This window comes from Dendrobates tinctorius, unplaced genomic scaffold (genome assembly GCF_039654945.1).
Source record: "Dendrobates tinctorius isolate UK_male_01 unplaced genomic scaffold, ASM3965494v1 ptg000133l, whole genome shotgun sequence".
In the NCBI taxonomy this organism is placed as follows: domain Eukaryota; kingdom Metazoa; phylum Chordata; class Amphibia; order Anura; family Dendrobatidae; genus Dendrobates; species Dendrobates tinctorius.
In genome coordinates this window covers 19,014,854-19,034,402 of record NW_027361801.1, presented here as the reverse complement: position 1 = coordinate 19,034,402, position 19,549 = coordinate 19,014,854, and the positions used below count along the sequence as shown (strand labels likewise).

At 47.0% G+C, this 19,549-nt stretch overlaps 1 protein-coding gene across 2 annotated transcripts in view; it reads left to right on the top strand.

Annotated features, from left to right (window-relative positions):
- Positions 1–19,549, top strand: part of MOSPD1 (motile sperm domain containing 1) — a 98,265-nt gene that overhangs the window by 22,812 nt on the left and 55,904 nt on the right. The window contains exons 1-2 of one of the 2 annotated variants that reach the window (XM_073543522.1): positions 2,778–2,951; positions 18,729–18,763. In XM_073543522.1, coding sequence (XP_073399623.1) covers positions 2,935–2,951; positions 18,729–18,763 — 52 coding nt within the window. In that variant the 5' untranslated portion in view covers positions 2,778–2,934. Of the gene's footprint in view, positions 1–2,777; positions 2,952–18,728; positions 18,764–19,549 lie in introns of those variants that run through there. The other variant, XM_073543523.1, reaches the window with a different exon arrangement.

Sequence of the window (19,549 nt, the reverse complement as noted above, 5' to 3'; positions counted from 1 at the left end):
CTGATGGTAACAATGAAGGAACGTGCCAAAACACATGAAAATCTGATCCAAACTGATGAAAAACAGTCTGTTTATTAAAGAAATGTACCGTATGTCTGAATGAGGCCTAAGGGCTTTTTTACATGTCATTTTTTTCTTAGATGCGAAGAACAGTCCTTGTTTTTTCAGTATAGTGGATCCATTTTTGGTCAGGTTTTACAATCCTTATTACATCCATTTTTCTCAAAAGAAAAAACAAAATGTCTTCTGTAGGGATTCGCTCTGGTAGGTAATGGCAGGGCGGCAGTAACGAGGCAACACACAGGCATAAAGTCCAGTTTCAGTGGTTTAATGTCACTTAATAACCAGCAGGTTAACAGAACATAAGGAAAAACCATACACATACTCCAGCTTGGAGAACCACTGGTCTCAGACTCACCCCTTTCACAGGACAGGCTTAACTAAGCAGCTGCCAGGTCCTGCGGCATCCGGCAGTTGCCATTCCCGAGGTTCTTCCGAGTCTTGCTGCTATAGTCCTGCAGCACGGGGATCCTGTATACAAGATCAGGCTAAGTCCAGCCAAGTTCCTGTAACTTCCAGAAACACACTCACCATGTGCCAAACACCAACCTCCATTACATAGCCCATAACCTCTCCCACAAGTGAGGTAAACATCACATGGGCTGATCATGTGACCCTGACATCATCGCAGGTCCTGTCTTTAGGGAAAAACCCGGCCAATCATTAATCTGCTGGGAGAAATGTATCTCCCATCCAGTAAAACACCCTTTACTGTACCACATACCTCCTGCCCATTAAACTGTAAAGTATGGACCACACGCAGATGACATCCGTGTGCTCTTTGTCTTTTCTCAAAGGGCCATTGACTTGCATTGACAAATTTGACCTGCAAAACAGGTCAGAGTAGGAAGTGACTTTTTTTGCACACAATTGGTCCACAAAAAAAGTACATGTGGAAAGGCACCTTCATTGCAATGGAACCATAATCTATCCATATAGATATCGGATAGTACATGTACCTATAGCCTCAGCACTCGTGCTGCTTCCACGCTGTGTCTGTACATGTCCGGCAAATATTCTGATGTTTATTGACAACAGATGCCACTAGCCGTACAATGACATCTATCGGCCAAAAGCACTCTTGTGCAAAAACGGCTTTCCAGGCACTATTCGAATTTTTCCTGGATGGCTCAGCGTGCAATATGATGTGCGAGTCCATGCAACTGGAAAAAAGGGGGCCGGTGTATACCAGCCTGACAGGTGTGCTGTACGGTAAACCATTGGTGTATCTGCCATTATACTGCAAGGAATGTGATGGCATCTTTAGTAAGACTTCTGGTTTAGTTACTAACAGTCATTTGTAAGGCCGCATATAGCACAGATTTATCAGATCACATCAACAAGCTGCAACAAGCTGCTCTGAAATTGACCTGCAGTGCGGATGATAAAACATATGTCAATTTATGCTTGTTTGTAAAACAGACAGCACATGGCTCAATTTGATGGAACTATTCACACATCTGTTCTTTTAAGAGATCCATGGGTCCGTCCACTCCATTAGCCTGCGTTCACACATCAGAGTGTTACCAGCTGAGACAAACTGTCCGATTTTTTTTTTTCTTCTAATGTGTCCCCTTAGTTGCATCACAATTACATCCTAACTGCAGCCATTTTTTTTCTTGTCTGTTTTTCACTGAAACAAGTAGAGTGCATGAACTTTTTTAATCCATTGACTCTTTAACAGTACCAGTGAAAACGGATGAAACCAGGATGGAGCTCTTAGGCCAGGGTCACACCTGTGAGAAACTTGCATGAGTCTCGCGTCTCAATACCCGGCACTGCCGCCAGCACTCGGGACCGGAGCGCTCAGCTTCATAGAAATACAATGCAGCCGCACACTCCGGTCCCGAGTGCCGGTGGCAGTGCCGGGTATTGAGACGCGAGACTCATGCAAGTTTCTCACAAGTGTGACCCAGGCCTTAACTACAAAGTCTGTCTTCAGTGTGTCATGTCTTAGGCTGGGTTCACATAGCGTTAAAGGGGTGCGTTTAATGCATCCGTTACATAGCGGCATTAACGCACCCATACACTGCTATAGACGAGCGCATCGCTAACGCATTCCATAATCGGCATTCATTAGCGATGTGCTGCCATTCTGCAGCCCGTGTCCGAGGGTCCGTCACTGCTATATATAGGAAAAGATTTACATTGATCTTTATTGTCCTACAAGTCAGCGCAGCTGATCAGCCAATTCTTCTAAATAGAAATTTTTATTAAAATACATTTTTTAATTTTTACAGGAAAAGAAAAATAAATTAGCCAAATTTTAAATTTTTCACTATCATTTATAGGTTGTCAGCCAATTTTATTCTATGATAATAATACTCTAACTTTTGAATAGCCATTTCAGGGGGGATTATGGAGAAAGGAACATGGCACCATCTGCCGTGTTGTTGTTCTTTCTTCTGGGACAGGACCCTTTTGTTTTCGTGACTCAGGGCGGGCCCCATCTTGCTGGTGAGCCTCAGATTTCACAGAGGTCAGCACTGTCTGCGGCCAGGTCAGCTCAAGGATTGGCTGGTCAGCCCGGAGTCAGGGTGACACTGCTGAGGCAGTGACATTGTAACCCCAGACCTGACTGACAGACCTGACAGACAGCAGCAGCGCCCTGTAAACATGGTCACATGACTAGCCACGTGGAGCCACACTGAGCACGGAGGGGGAGGGCAGGGAACTGTTGTGCAAGTTATACAGGCTGGGAAATTACACCAGCAAATAGGAGGAAAAAAAGAGAGCACGAGGTGAAAAACAAAGAGCGAAGGTTCTGTGACGCTGAAAACAGACCGTAATATCCGCTTCTCCTCATCCGTAATAAGTGGGAAATGTTCTGCCGTATCCGCTCGTACGACGTACAGCTCACGGCGTTCACGTAACATGGCGGCACACGTAAGGTAACGTATGACACTTCTCTGCAGCTTATGTTGACTTTCATGTGTTCGGTGTGGCATTTTTCCAGGTGATTGGGGTCTGTTTTCTTGGGATTTCTGAGTTTTTCATGTAGTCTGCAGTGATATTATTGCCATTAAATACACTTAAACCCCAGAAACCTAACAGATCCTTTTTTAGGTCAGAGGGATCCGCCAGAATTTACATAAATCTGTTAAGGGTTTAAGGACAAGAGTTGTCAAAGTATGGTGCTATTAAAGGGGTTTTCACCTATCTACAGGCTAGGTCAGGGTGGGCAATTCATTTAGCGGAGGGGCCACATGAGAGACAGTGACTGATGTGGAGGCCGAACCAATAGGCTGAAATTAATTCTGTTCAATATTGATATTAACTTTAATTATTATTTTATATTCAGGTATTAAAAGGTATCATTTAATATTGAGCAGAATCAAGTATGCTGACACATCCTATATACCTTATGAGCCCCCTATATACAGTATGAGCCCGCACACAACCCCCTATATACAGTGTGAATCCACACACAGCCCCCTATATATAGTATGGGCCACCACACACAGGCCACTATATAGTATAGTATATAGTGTATGAGTCCATACACAGCCCCCACATATAAACTACGAGCCCCCACACGGGACCTATATACACTATAAGTCCCCACACAACCTCCACATATACACTCTGAGCCACCACACTGCACCTATATACACTACAAGCCCCCACACTGCACCTATATACACTATAAGCCCCCACAACCCCCATATACAATATGAACCCCCACACAGTCCCCCTATATATACAGTATGAGCCCCCACATAGCCCCTCTAAATACAGACACAAATTCACACACGTATATATATAAAAAACCCATATACCTTGCTCCTGTTCCCTCGTCACTCCATTCTGGTCTTTGCCGTGTGCACTAACGCTCCGCAGAGCAGACATGATGTAGTGATGTAATCAAGTCTGCAGTCTGAGATGCACACACTAAATGACGGTAGAAGGAGCCGGCGGCTCCCTTCTCCGCCATTATATTTACCACTATTTGCACCCTGAGGTTGCAGATAGCAGTGAAATCAGCGGGATACAGCAGCAGCATGCCTGTGTTGTCAGCCCTCCGGCTGTCTCGGTTTGTGGGCCGGACTGGAACAGCCAGAGGGCCGGATGTGGACTAGGTTATAACTTAGGGTACCGTTACACTTAGCGATGCACCAGCGATCCCGACAACGATATGGATCGCTGGTGCATCGCTAAGTGGTCGCTAGTGAACTGCCACACAGGCAGATCTCACCAGCGACATAGCAGGGGTCGGGGGTCGCTACTTACCTGTCAGACGCGACGATCCTGATGTCCTCCCGCCCGCGTCCACGCGTCGCTCGTCGGCGTCACAGGAAGCCCAGCAGGAATCGCCCGACGAGAAATGGTCCAGGACCTTCTCACGCGATCAGCGATAACCAGCGGGGGAGCGGTCTGAGGTAAGTATCAGACATAGCGATATCGCTAGCAATATCACTATAATGTCACAAAAACCAGTGACGTTGCAGCGATATTGCTAGCGATATCGCTATGTGTAACGGGGGCTTTACTGATCATTGGAAGTCTTATTGCTGGTTTACCCACCGATCGGCAGTATGGGGAATTTTTACTCCCGTTACAAAATAGAGTGGCAGGTCGGACACTCAACCTCTACTCGCTCACTATGGGTCTCATAGGGAATGAATGGCGTGGTGGTCACACATGCACACTGCCTCTCCATTATAATTGGGATGAAATATTCCTGATCTGCTGATTGGTGCGAGTAGTCGGACCCAGAGCAAACAACAAAGGATAACTTTTTACTCACCGGACAACCTCTTTAAACTGGCTATAATGTACAAAGAAAATAACTGACAGTTGAACGTTCGCTTAGCAGACAGCTCTCTCCTTAATGCACCATAAACTTATGGGACTTTTAGGCTGGGTTCACACGTAGCGGAATTCCCACGGAAGTTACTGCGAGAATTCCGGAATTCCATTCCGCCGGAAAATCGCATTTTAAATTCCCGCGATTTTCCCGTGGAAAAACTAGCGATTTGCAAGCGTAATTAACTTGCACAATGCTAGCGTTTTCCAAGTGATCTGTAGCATCGCTTGGAGAACTGATTGACAGGTTGGTCACACTCGTCAAACATAGTGTTTGATGAGTGTGACCAACTTTTTGCTATTGAGGCTGCCTATGCAGCATCAGTAGTAAAAAGATCTAATGTTAAAAATAATAAAAAAAAAAAAAAAAAATCATGTTATATTCACCTTCCGACGTCACGCGCAGCTTTCCCAGGCCTCCGCAATGCTCCGGCAAGTCCTGTTCCCAGCGATGCATTGTGGCAATGACCTTTGATGATGACGCGGTCTCGCGAGATCGCTACAGCATCGCGAGACGTGATGTCAGCAAAGGTCATCGCAATGCATCACTGGGAACGGGAGCTGCTGCGTGTATCGCTGAAGCCTGGGGACGCTGCGCGGGACATCAGAAGGTGAATAAAACGTGATTTTTTTATTTTAGTTCTATTTTTTACAGGGATATGGTACCCAGAGGCCGGAGAACAGACCGTGGGTACCATCCGCAAATGTTCTGCTTACTTTTCGCATGGTGGGCACAGCCACATGCGGAAAGTAAGCAGAACAATGCATTGCATCGCCGCGATTCCGCAAATTAATGAGCATGCTGCGTATTTTTCCCCAATGCGATTCCGCCACAGGAAAATCCACAACATTAGCACAGCATTGCGGAATCCCATAGGATTGCATCGGATGCTGTTTTTTTGCGTTTTTGTGGTAAATTCGCGCAGTAAAAACCTGAACGTGTGAACGCAGCCTTAGACTTCAAGGGTTCTTCAGAAAAAAAAAATATTTGTGAAATAACAGAACACTGCAGTAGAGGTATCCTGATTTCCAAATACAAAGAGGAACTATAGAGCGAGGCTTCATTTGCAACCAACTGGTTTATGACAAAATGATAACATGAATAACAAAGATAAAGATCTGCCTGATGGTCTCGGTTCTTGATTAGAAATTGGTCACTCTTTTATTCTCTCTCTTTTCCCCTCTATCTTGTCTCTAATCTTCCCTTCATCTCTAAACTCCTGGAGCGCCTGGTCCACTCCCGTCTTATCTGCTATCTCTCAGATTACACTCCACTGAAACTGCCCTCACTAAAGTCTCTAATGATCTACTAACAGCTAAATCTAATGGTCATTACTAGAGTTGAGCGATACCAGCCGATACTTGAAAATATCGGATCGGAATGGATCGGCCGATCTTAAAAAAAAGTATCGGTATCGCCGATTCCGATACCGGGAACCAATGCAAGTCAATGGGGCCAAAATATCGGAATTAAAAAAAACCCTTTCTTTCCTTGTAGGTTAATTCTACATGAAGAAAAACAACTAAGAATAATGTAGAATGTATTGTGGGAGGTGGAGGAGACATTAAAGCCATAGAGGTTTAGCCCAATCAAATGGAATAGCAGGAATTAAACTTTTTTTTTAAAGATGTTAGGAGTTACAAAGATATTGACTATGTTAGCCTCATTTATATTTTGCCAGACATGTATGTCTTCTTCTTCTTTCTTCTTCTTTCTTATTCTTCTTCCTTTTTTTACCTTCTTCTTCTTCTTCTTATTCCTTTTTTTACATTCTTCTTCTTCTTCTTCCTTTTTTTACATTCTTCTACTTCCTTTTTTTACATTCTTCTTCTTCTTCCTTTTTTACATTCTTCTTCTTATTCCTTTTTTTACATTCTTCTTCTTCTTCCTTTTTTAAATTCTTCTACTTCCTTTTTTTACATTCTTCTTCTTCTTCTTCTTCCTTTTCTTACATTCTTCATATTCTTCTTATTCAACAATTATTATTCTACATATTCAGCTTCTTCATCTTCTTCCTATTCTTCTTCATCATATTCTTGTTTGTGTCAGGCATTCCTGTAGTTGTTATCTAGAAAAGTTAGAAGTTTACACCTTCCGTTCTGCCTGTCACAAAAGATTTACAACAGGATTTGTCCGCGATCAGTTTGGCCTGCAGCAGCAGGCCTTTTCCAGGGGCACCACGAGGAGGAACGGACTCACCCCCATACACTGCTTAGTCTTCTTCTGCTTATAAATAAGATAATATCATTTGCTCAGAGTATTAGTCTTATGCTTAATGTTCTTCTGCTTTGTTTTTTTTATGCTTCTTTGTCTTCTCTCTCTTGTTGTTCTGCATCTTGGTAGTTGTCTTCCTGTTCTTTGTCCTCTTGAACCAGCTGACGGTACTGGCACCCGGAGGGGCAGCAGAAGGAACAAGAGCCAATGGCACTACCGAGGACCAGCTGACGGTGCTGGAACCCGGTTACTAAGCAGGAGGTACCTGTGCTACAAAGCACTACCAAGGACCAGCAGACGTTGCCGGAACTCGGATACCGAGATGGAGGCACCTAGGCCAAAGGCTCTGACGAGAACCAGCTGACGGTGCTGGAACCCGGAGGGGTAGCATAAGCTGCAAGAGCAAATGGAAATAGCGAGGACCAGCTGACAGTGCTGGCACCCGGAGGGGCAGCAGAAGGAATAAGAGCCAATGGCACAACCGAGGACCAGCTGACGGTGCTGGAACCCGGTTACTAAGCAGGAGGTACCTGTGCTACAAAGCACTACCAAGGACCAGCAGACGTTGCCGGAACTCGGATACCGAGATGGAGGCACCTAGGCCAAAGGCTCTGACGAGAACCAGCTGACGGTGCTGGAACCCGGAGGGGTAGCATAAGCTGCAAGAGCAAATGGAAATAGCGAGGACCAGCTGACAGTGCTGGCACCCGGAGGGGCAGCAGAAGGAATAAGAGCCAATGGCACAACCGAGGACCAGCTGACGGTGCTGGAACCCGGTTACTAAGCAGGAGGTACCTGTGCTACAAAGCACTACCAAGGACCAGCAGACGTTGCCGGAACTCGGATACCGAGATGGAGGCACCTAGGCCAAAGGCTCTGACGAGAACCAGCTGACGGTGCTGGAACCCGGAGGGGTATCAGAAGTTACCCCTGAAAAGCAAAGTTGGCATGCCGCAAGCTGGCCGCAGTTACCGAATCACACAGTCCTACAGGGGGTGCTTGTCCTACTGGCACTATGGAACAAGCCTTTCTTACCAGAACCCGCAGTCCACATAGGAAGCACCTAAACTGCTGGCACCCTAGCCTCGGCTAACCCAACCGCAACACGACATGGCAACTTGGGGTGGCAAACTGACATTGACACTTCCCGGAAACAGCAGGCAGGGCTGGAACCAAGCTGGGCAGGAGGGAGTACCCGTGCCAAAGTCAGTTATGAGCAGCAACTGGCGATGTTGGAGCCCAGGACAAGCACTTAGCAGGCTGAGGCCTGATGTGCTGTCAATTGGGAGGCAGCAGGACAGATTGCCATCAAAACAGCAGGGGAACAGCTGACGTTACTGAACCCCACAAACACAGTAGCTAGTGTTTTACTCTGTGAAGACGGCACTTCCGAGCAACAACTGGCTGTGTTGAAGCCCAGGGACAAGCACGGAGCAGGCTGAGGCTGCATTGAAGAAATTTTAAGATCGGTTGTAGACTACTAATTTGAACCAAGCTCCACTTAGGCCTGTGGCTTCACTGATTTTCGTATTTCCCCTGTCCTCCAACCCCGCCAGTTACAGCTCCGAAGTGGCGTCTGCACAATCCACACTTGTTCCTGTGTTACAGGTGTTCAGTCCGGTCAGTTAATCCCCTGATGTGTGTCCGGCAATGTCGCCTGCTCTGTCCACATTCCCATTATGGGAATGTGGACAGAGCAGGCGACATTGCCGGACACACATCAGGGGATTAACTGACCGGACTGAACACCTGTAACACAGGAACAAGTGTGGATTGTGCAGACGCCACTTCGGAGCTGTAACTGGCAGGGTTGGAGGACAGGGGAAATACGAGAGACAGTGGAGCCACAGGCCTAATTGGAGCACGGTTAAAAATCAGTAGTGGTACGACTGTGTAGGCAGCAGGAGACTTTGCCATCCACACAGCAGGGGATCAGCTGACATTACTGAACCCCACTGAGACACGGGAGCAAGTATCTCTTTCCGTGTGGACGGCACTTCCGAACTACAACTGGCTGTGTTGAAGCCCAGGAAATAGGAGGGTGTAGGCAGAGGCCTACTGTCTTTGTAATGCGGAGACAGCAGGAGAGACTGCCATCTCCACAGCAGGGGATCAGCTGGCAATGATGAACCCCACTAACACTTGAACGAATGTGTTTGGCTCTGTGGAGACGACACTTCTGAACACCAACTGACGCTGTTGGAGCCCAGGATTAGGCGAGGAGCAGGCTGTGGCCTACTGGATTTTGGCAGGTGAAGGCAGCAGGAGACTTGCCATCTCCACAGCAGGGGAACAGCTGGCAGTGCTGAACCCCACTAACACTCTAACGAAGGTGTTTGGCTCTGTGGAGACGACACTTCTGAACACCAACTGACGCTGTTGGAGCCCAGGATTAGGCGAGGAGCAGGCTGGGGCCTACTGGATTTTGGCAGGTGAAGGCAGCAGGAGACTTGCCATCTCCACAGCAGGGGAACAGCTGGCAGTGCTGAACCCCACTAACACTCTAACGAATGTGTTTGGCTCTGTGGAGACGACACTTCTGAACACCAACTGACGCTGTTGGAGCCCAGGATTAGGCGAGGAGCAGGCTGTGGCCTACTGGATTTTGGCAGGTGAAGGCAGCAGGAGACTTGCCATCTCCACAGCAGGGGAACAGCTGGCAGTGCTGAACCCCACTAACACTCTAACGAATGTGTTTGGCTCTGTGGAGACGACACTTCTGAACACCAACTGACGCTGTTGGAGCCCAGGATTAGGCGAGGAGCAGGCTGTGGCCTACTGGATTTTGGCAGGTGAAGGCAGCAGGAGACTTGCCATCTCCACAGCAGGGGAACAGCTGGCAGTGCTGAACCCCACTAACACTCTAACGAATGTGTTTGGCTCTGTGGAGACGACACTTCTGAACACCAACTGACGCTGTTGGAGCCCAGGATTACGCATGCCGCATGCAGAGGCCAATGGGCAGCGGTTTTTATGGAGGTTGTGGACTACTACTGATTCTAACCATGCTCCACTTAGGCCTCTGGCTCCACTGTCTCTACTATTTACCCTGGCCTCCAACCCCGCCAGCTACATCTCTGAAGTGGCGTCAGCACAATCTACACTTGTTCCTGTGTTACTGGTGCTCAGTCCCGTCAGTTGATCCCCTGATGTTTGTCCGGCAAGTTCGCCAGCTCTGTCCTCATTCCCACTACTGGTTATGGGAATGTGGACAGAGCAGGAGACCTTGCCGGACACACATCAGGGGATAAACTGATGGGACTGAGCCACAGGAACACAGGAACAAGTGTAGATTGTGCTGACGCCACTTCAGAGATGTAGATGGCGGGGTTGGAGGTCAGGGGAAATAGTAGAGACAGTGGAGCCAGAGACCTAAGTTGGGCACGGTTAAAAATCAGTAGTGGTTTGAATGTTGATGGAGCTGGTGACTTTGCCGTCCACACAGCAGGGGATCAGCTGGCATTACTGAACCCCACTAACACAGGAGCTAGTGTGTTTCTCTGTGCAGACGACACATCTGAGCGACAACTGGCTGTGTTGAAGCAAAGGGATTATAGTTCAGGTGGTAGAAAAATGAACACACCAGCAGACCTGGATACAGTTGCCAACCACTAATTTAGTCTGTAAGAGGAATGGCAAAGTCTTTGGAGATCCAGGCCTTGTTCATTTTCAGAAAAGTCAGCCGGTCAACATTATCGGAAGATAGTTGCGTGCGACGGTCTGTTAGTACACCACCTGCGGCACTAAAGACACGTTCCGATAATACACTGGCAGCAGGGCAAGCCAGCACCTCCAATGCATACTGGCTAAGCTCTGGCCATGTATCCAGCTTAGAGACCCAAAACTTGAAGGGGGAAGAGCCATCTGGGAGTACAGCGACAGGGCAAGACATGTAGTCTGACACCATCTGACGGAAGCGTTGCCTCCTGCTGACTCGAGGCGTCGCTGATGGTGTAGACAATTGTGGTGGACACACAAAACTTTGCCACATTTGGGCCATAGTGGTCTTGCCTTGTGCTGCGGCGCTGCCTCTGCTCCCTCTTTGTGCAGAGTTTCCTCCACTGCCTCGACGCACAGAGCTGCTTTGTAAAGCACTAGCAACAATGCTGTCGGGTGGAATGGAAAACATTATGGACTGCACCAGTGACTCTTCGTACTCCCGCATTTTACGCTCCCGGTTCAACGTTGGTATGAGCCTTTGTACGCTGTCCCGGTAGCGAGGATCTAGGAGGGTGTACACCCAATAATCAGCCGAGACGAGAATGTGGGCGATGCGGCGGTCGTTTCTCAGGCACTGCAGCATGAAATCAACCATGTGCTGCAGACTCCCAACTGCCAAAGAACCGCTGTCCCCTGTTTGAGGCGTGACCTCGGCCTGCTCTGCATCACCCCACCCTCGCTGTACATACTGAGTAGAGGTTTGTGTACCTCCCTCCTCTGGAGAGATGTCTTCCTCCTCCATCGACTCCTCCTCATCCTCCTCACAAAGTGTCCCCTGCCTAGGCCTTTGTGAGGAAACACGTAGCGCAGACTGTCCAGAAGCAGATGGCATTTGGGACTCCTCATCCTCCACCTCTTCTGAAACCTCATCCCTTAGTGCTTGCAGTGTTTGTTGAAGCAGGCAGATAAGGGGGACAGTCATGCTGACTAGTGCATCATCTGCACTCGCCATCCGCGTGGATTCATCGAAGGCACGCAAAACGAGGCAGATGTCCTTCATAGAGGCCCACTCAATGGTGCTGAAGTGTGAACGGCGCACAGTGCGACTTGTTTGCGCCTGATGCAGCTGGTACTCCATGACTGCTGCCTGCTGCTCACACAACCGCTCCAACATATGTAACGTTGAATTCCACCGGGTGGGTAGGTCACATATGATGCGATGTTCCGGAAGGCCAAATCGTCGCTGCAGAGCAGCGAGGCGCGATCTTGCCGTGCTGGAACGTCGCAAGTGAGCGCACTCTATGCGGACCTTGTGCAACAGTGCAGCAAGATCCGGATAGTCCCTCAGAAAGCTCTGCACGACCAAGTTAAGAACATGTGCCAGACATGGGATGTGTGTGAGGTTGCCTAGGCCAAGAGCTGCCACCAGATTTCGGCCATTGTCACACACTACCAAGCCCGGCTGGAGATTCGCTGGCCCAAACCACACATCGCTCTCCAGCTTGATAGCATTCCAGAGCTCCTGCGCTGTGTGGCTTCGATTCCCCAAAGAAATTAATTTGAGTACAGCCTGTTGACGTTTGGCCACGGCTGTGCTCATATCGGTCGTAACAGGCTCCTGCTCTGCTGTTTCTGAGGAACTTGAGTAGGAGGAGGAGTCTATGTGTACAGACTGGAGTCCTGCAATCCGTGGCGTTGGAAGAACACGTACAGCGCCACTCTCCAGATCCGTACCCGGCTCCACAACATTGACCCAGTGGGCAGTGAGGGAAAGGTATCGTCCCTGTCCATGGTTACTGGTCCACGCATCGGTGGTCAGGTGGACCTTGCTACTAACGGCGTTTAGTAGCGCATGTTTTATTTTGCCCTCAACATGTTTCTGCAGGGCAGGGACGGCTCGCCTGCTGAAATAAAAGCGGCTGGGCACGTTGTATTGGGGGACTGCCAATGCCATTAAGTCCCGGAAGGTGTCAGTGTCCACCAGCCTGAATGACAGCATTTCAACTGCCAGAAGTTTGGCAATGCCAGCATTCAGAGACTGTGCTCGGGGATGGTTTGCCGAGTAAGGGCGCCTTTTATCCCATGCCTGTGCTACCGATGGCTGTGATGGATGGGAACGTGCTGCTATGGGTGTAATCTGACAGGGTCTCCGGACAACAGTGGCAGAGGTTCTTCCTTGGCGATCCTGTGAGGAAGCCGAACCAGCAGTGTGTGAGCTGGAGGAAGAGGGCCCAACACGAACTGAAGAGGTGGTAGGTGGTGCTGTACGTTGGCCTACGTCTTCAGGGTGTCTCTGCAACTCCAACTCGTGCTTGGTGCGCACATGTTTCCACATATTTGTGGTATTGAGGTTGCTGACATTTCTCCCTCTTTTGACTCTCTGATGACACAGCTTGCATTTGACAAAGCAAATGTCATCTGCAACTGTGTCAAAAAAGGACCACGCACTGCAACTCTTGTGAGCGCCCGGTTTGCCTTTGGAAGGAGGAATGCTCCTAACGGGTGCCGAAGTGGAGGGTACAGGCAACCAAGTCTTCCCCCTCCCTCTGCCTCCTGTTTTGGCCGGTAGGGGAATCTCTTCCTCCGAGCTGCTCCCACCACCTTCCTGTTGCTCACGCCATGATGGGTCAAGGACCTCATCATCTTCCCTCCCCTCTTCAAACAGCTGCTTCTCCGGGGTTGTCTCGCCAGCACCGTACGCACCAGAAAGTGGCAACTGAGTCTCGTCATCATCTGATGCGTACTGAGGTGTGCTGACCATAGGCACTGGCCCACTCGCCTCTTCAGATTCAGAGGGACAAAGAAGTTGCGCATCACTGCATACTCCCTCTTCTTCACATTCAGGAATGCTGCTTGGCTGGCCCCCTCTTTCCAAGCCAACAGATTCCGAGAACAGAAATAGAGACTGTGATGGCTCCTGTCCATGTCTCTCTGACTGCCTGGGCACTTTGGCAGGTGGTGAAGAGACAGATGGTTGCTCTTCGGTGCTCTGACCCTGAGAGGATACGGAAGTAATTGAAGTCGATGCGTTAGCTGCCATCCATCCGACAACGGCTTCAATTTGTTCCTCCCGCAGCAGTGGGGTACGTTGAGGTCCTACAAAGCTGCGCATAAAGGACTGTTGCCTGCTAAAACTGGGGGATGCTGATCCACTGGTGCCCGCAGCAGGCCCAGAATCCCCACGTCCTCTACCTGTAGAATCCCCACGTCCTCTCCCTGCAGAATCCCCACGTCCTCTCCCTGCTGAAACCCCACGCCCACGCCCACGCGCCTTACTCCCTGCCTTCTTCATCTTGCAAGACTGCTTAAGATAGGCAAAAAAGTACAAAGGGGGGCCTTAGTGTGCTTATTCCTGAACAGCTGGTTACAGGTACAAGAAACACTAATTTTATGAAGTGTGTGTGTGTGTGGACTAGACTTTAATAGGAGCTGATGTGGCCTACACAAGTTCAAAATGTAGTGTTTGGTGAACTTTTTTTGTGGTTTCTTTGTTGGAAACAAACTCAAAGTATGTGAACAAAGAATTGAAACTGATAGTATCACCAACTTTTTGGAGCTATTACAATGCAGGCAGGTAACCTACAATGCAAAAGATGAGGCTCCAAAAAAATTGGGTAATACTAATCTGGCTGCGCCGGCAGGGCACAAGCCAGAAAAAAAGGCTCCTCTATCTACTCCTATATAGTGTTTGCAACCAACCAATGTTGATGGATACGGATGGATGCACACTAATAGGAGAAGAAAAAATGAGCTGCACTCAAAGACAAATATGTGTGAGGCAGTGACGCACGTTGAGCGTCCTACAACCAGACGTAGCTGCAGGACACTCTACTCAGCGTGAGCTGCACTCACACACAGTCAGAGGCCTCTCAGACAGCCGTCAACAGTGCAGCTAAGTGGGCACTGGCACTGACAGGCTGCAGAAAGGCTCCGCTGTGTACTCCTTTATAGTGTTTGCAACCACCGTAGATGGAGACGGATGGATGCACACTAATAGAAGAAAAAATGAGCTGCACTCAAATAAAAATATGTGTGAGGCACTGACGCACGCTGAGCGTCCTACAGCCAGACGTAGCTGCAGGACACACTACTCAGCGTGAGCTGCACTCACACACAGTCAGAGACCTCTCAGACAGCCGTGAACAGTGCAGCAAAGTGGACACTAGCACTGAAAGGCTGCAGAAAGGCTCCGCTGTCTACTACTAGTGTTTGCAACCAACGTATATGGATACGGATGGAAGCACACTAGATTGAAATTATGTAAAAAATGCAGCTCAAAAAATAAAAGATGTATGAGGCAGCAGTGATCACACTGGGTGGCCTACAGCCTGACGTGGCTGCAGGACCCACTCCACAGCGTGAGCTGCACTCACACAGCCCTTGCAGACAGCTGTGAACACTGCTGCTAGGGCAAAGAAGGCTACAGTGGTGGTTTATGTAGCCTGGGTAAAGCACTAGATGTTTGGTGGAATCGCTATTTCTAACTGTCCCTCACAGTCTTCTACAGCAGCCTGTCCCTAACTGAATTCACAGCAGAGTGACCAGAAATGGCGGCTGCGGTGGCTTTTATAGTGCATCATGACATCATTTCGGCAGCCAATCACAGCCATGCCAATAGTTAACATGCCTACATGCCTAACAGGATGTGCCCACACTTCGGAGGATTCCCATTGGCTTAATCAAAGCAAGCAGGCTCATAGCATGATGGGAACTTCCGATTCCGATTCCGGAATCCGATATGACAAAAGTATCGGAACTAAGTATCGGAATTCTGATACCGCTAATATCGGCCGATACCCGATACTTGCGGTATCGGAATGCTCAACACTAGTCATTACTCCATGCTAATTCTCTTTGATCTCTCTGCAGCTTTCGACACTGTGGATCATCAGCTCCTCCTCACTATGCTCAGCTCAATTGGCCTCAAGGACACCGTTCTCTCCTGGTTTTCCTCCTATTTTTTTCTGACCTCTTCTTCACTGTATATTTTGCTGGCTCCTCCTCTCATCTTCCCCTTACTGTTGGGGTTCCTTAAGGATCGGTTCTAGGCCCCCTCCTCTTCTCTTTGTACACTGCCCCTTTTAGTCAAACAATCAGTAGATTTGGTTTCCAGTACCATCTCTATGCTGATGACACCCAATTATACACCTCCTCTACTGACATCACGCCTGCCTTTTTAGAAAACACCAGTGATTGTTTAAACACTGTGTCTAACATCATGTCCTCCCTCTGTCTGAAACTGAACCTGTCAAAATCTGAACTCCTTGTGTTTCCTCCCTCTACTAATGTACCTATGCCCGACATTGCCATTTCCATGTGTAGTGCCACCATTACTCCCCAGCAACATGCCCGCTGTCTTGGCGTCATACTTGATTCCGAGCTTTCATTCACCTCCCACATCCGATCACTGGCTTGCTCTTGTTATCTGCACCTCAAAAACATTTCTAGAATTCGACCTTTTCTTACTTTCGACTCTGCAAAAACTCTTACTGTTTCTCTTGTTCATTCTCGTCTGGACTATTGTAACTCTCTACTAATCGGTCTCCCTCTTACCAAATTCTCCCCTCTCCAATCTGTCTTGAATTCTGCAGCCAGGTTCATATTCCTCACCAACCATTACACCGATACCTCTACCTTGTGCCAGTCATTACACTGGTTACCCATCCACTCCAGAATTCAGTATAAACTTATTGCTCTCACCCACAAAGCATTCCATGGCTCAGCACCACCCTACATCTACTCCCTCGCCTCAGTCTACCACCCTACCCGTGCCCTCCGTTCTGCTAATGACCTGAGGTTAACATCCTCAATAATCAGAACCTCACACTCCCGTCTCCAAGATTTTTCACGTACTACGCCAATTTTTTGGAACACACTACCCAGGTTAATTTGATTAATCCTCAATCCACACAGTTTTAGGCGTGCCCTAAAAACGCATTTCTTCAGACTGGCCTACCGCCTCAACGCATTAACCTAAATATCCCTGTGTTTCCTATTCAATATTTTTACCATAACCAGGTTCCTCGCATCATGTTCTCACATGTTTTATGCATTTAATAGCCCTCCATGTCTGTACTTTTACATATGCTGGCTGATAACCTGTTCATGCAGCATTACATGAACCCCCGATTCTTACACTATGGCTGGTCCCAACAATGAGAGCAATTGTTACCATCCACCTTGTTTCTCCCCTTTTTCCTCATAGACTGTAAGCTTGCGAGCAGGGCCCTCATTCCTCTTGGTATCTGTTATGATCTATATGATTATTGTTATGCTGTAATGTCTATTGTCTGTACAAGTCCCCTCTATAATGTAAAGTGCTGCAGAACATGTTGGCGCTATAGAAATAAAATTATTATTATTATTTTCTATTAGCCCTGTGACTTTATCAGCTCGGCACTTGAAGCAAAAGCGGGCCATGACCACCTCAACATCTCTGAATGGAGAATGCAAATTTCCAACATAAATATATTCCCATTGCTCAGGCACCTAAGAGCCCATTTAGACAAGCCGTACTTGGTCATAAAATAACCTCCAATCAACCACATGGAAGCCGATTGCTTGCCGTTTAATAGACTGTTAAACCAGTTGACCATACTTTCATGCTTACAGAAAGATCATTAATATGATTGTTTTCTGTTCAAAGAACACTCATTTTATCGACAGCACAATGTGCTGCTCAGAGTAATTATTTGGAAGCCAGCTTAACAATAATTTCACCTGATGAACAAGCATTTTATTTATTTGTAGGAAGTAATAAAATGACAGTTCCTAGAAAAGCTCATTCTGAGTTATTTTCACATCTAAATGTGCCCTATATATTTCCATAAACCTCTATACATCTAGGGTAAAAGTGTCCAGCTTCTTCCTGATATACAATATCGCGATAAACTATAGCATGATGCACAAATCTCACCGGTTGTCTCATGAATCCTGACCAGCTTTCATTCTTTTAGTCTTTCAACCATTATAAAGTGCATTACGGAGCAAGGAGTCTGCGTGATACTATTGAATGAAGAGATGAGATTTTGAAGAAAAAGGTTAATGTAGACGAGACAGTTTACAAAGTAATAATCCTGCATAAAAATATGTTTTTTTTTAGGACACACATGTTGGGAATTAATTTGAGTGTCTGGGGTAGCACAGTCGAGAGAAATGGTGCAGCAGGATCTATGAGATGGGACTGGGAGGTTAAAATTATTAAGGATCCAAATCTTGGATCTTTAACAGAATGTAAAACATCGGTAGGATGGTGGACTGAGGTGTAGTATGGAGAACAGTGGTGAAGAACTTTGCAGAATTGTATTGTCTAGTGGATGGAGAACCAGTGCAGTGACTGGAACATGGTGAAGGTATTGATGTAGGAGCTGGACAACATTTTCTGCAGCCATAAAGGGATGTCTTCTGGTAATATTTTTGAGGTACAGATGACATAAATGTGCAAATGTGCAAGTGGTTTATTTTAAGGAATACAGGAAAGAAACGGGATAAACTTAAAGGGGCATTCCCTTCTCATGCATTTATGCCATATTTCAGTAATGAGTCCTATAGCTGTCTTTAGGACAGAGCTCTGAAACAAGCTCTGCTTTCAGTGAAGAGGTGGTGAGACTTCCCATTTATTTATAAGGAGTGCATGATAGGGCCCCATTCTTCAGACAGATGTTAGGTCCCTTTCATGGTTTCTCTAGTCTTTAGTTTCAGAATAGCCACATATTGTTATGGAAACAGCGGCAGGGCCGACATGTTACAGCTACTAGTTGCGTAGGTGATCTAAAAGTAATGGCTAATTAAAGGCTTACAGAATCCAAATTCCTCCACATGAACCTGGATTGTGTAGGACGCCTAGCTACACAAGAGATGCCATTTCTAGTTTTGGCTTGCATCAGAGATTTCAGCTCTTCCTGAGACACAACATGACTCACCATAATACTGGAAATGTAATAGTATGCTACCGGTAATTGCTATACATTTTTATTATATTTTACAGCCTGAATCATGGAAAGGAACACGGTGTTATCCAAGGTAGGAACCTTTACTTCTCTTTACTTTTTTACGTCTTTACTGCTTTAAGACCACATGCAGACATCTGTTTTTCACATACATGTTCTGTGGATGATTTTCCTGGATAAAGCACTTACCATTATAATAATAATCTTTATTTTTGTATAGCGCTAACATATTCCGCAGCGCTTTACAGTTTGCACACATTATCATCTCTGGTACTATTAACACAAGACTACACAAAAAACTCGGGAAAAACTGCAAGCGGTCAAAAACATCGAAAAAGCACTCAACAGTTACCATAGAAACATGTCATCATTTCCTAAAGCGTCTTCCTCCGGAAAAAAACTCATACCGTGAAGTTTATTGAGTGTGACATAAGATGGAACGTGTGCACAGCAATGTCGCTTTGACATTGCTGTGCACTATATTCATTTAATGGGCGTTTTTGCGGTGATTTTCTTTGTAAAATCCACTTGAAAAAGACACAGTGTGCACGCATACAAATAGTGTTTTTCTTGAAACATTTTCTTTGTTGTCTTTTTAGCAGCTTTAACTGAAGCGATTAAAGGAAGTTAAAAAAGACTGAAAGTATGCACAACAAGTCATTTTGATATTGCAATGCATAGTTTAGTTTTTTCCTTTATGCATTTGTAGAGTTTTTTTTCAGGCGGATTTCTGGCAGAATCCACTTAAAAAGATGGAATAAAGCCAGAACATAGGCAAAATGTTTTGACATTTCCTGCCCACACACCTGTATTAGCCAATGGTTTCTGCAATCAGATTGTCTATACATTATATAGCAGA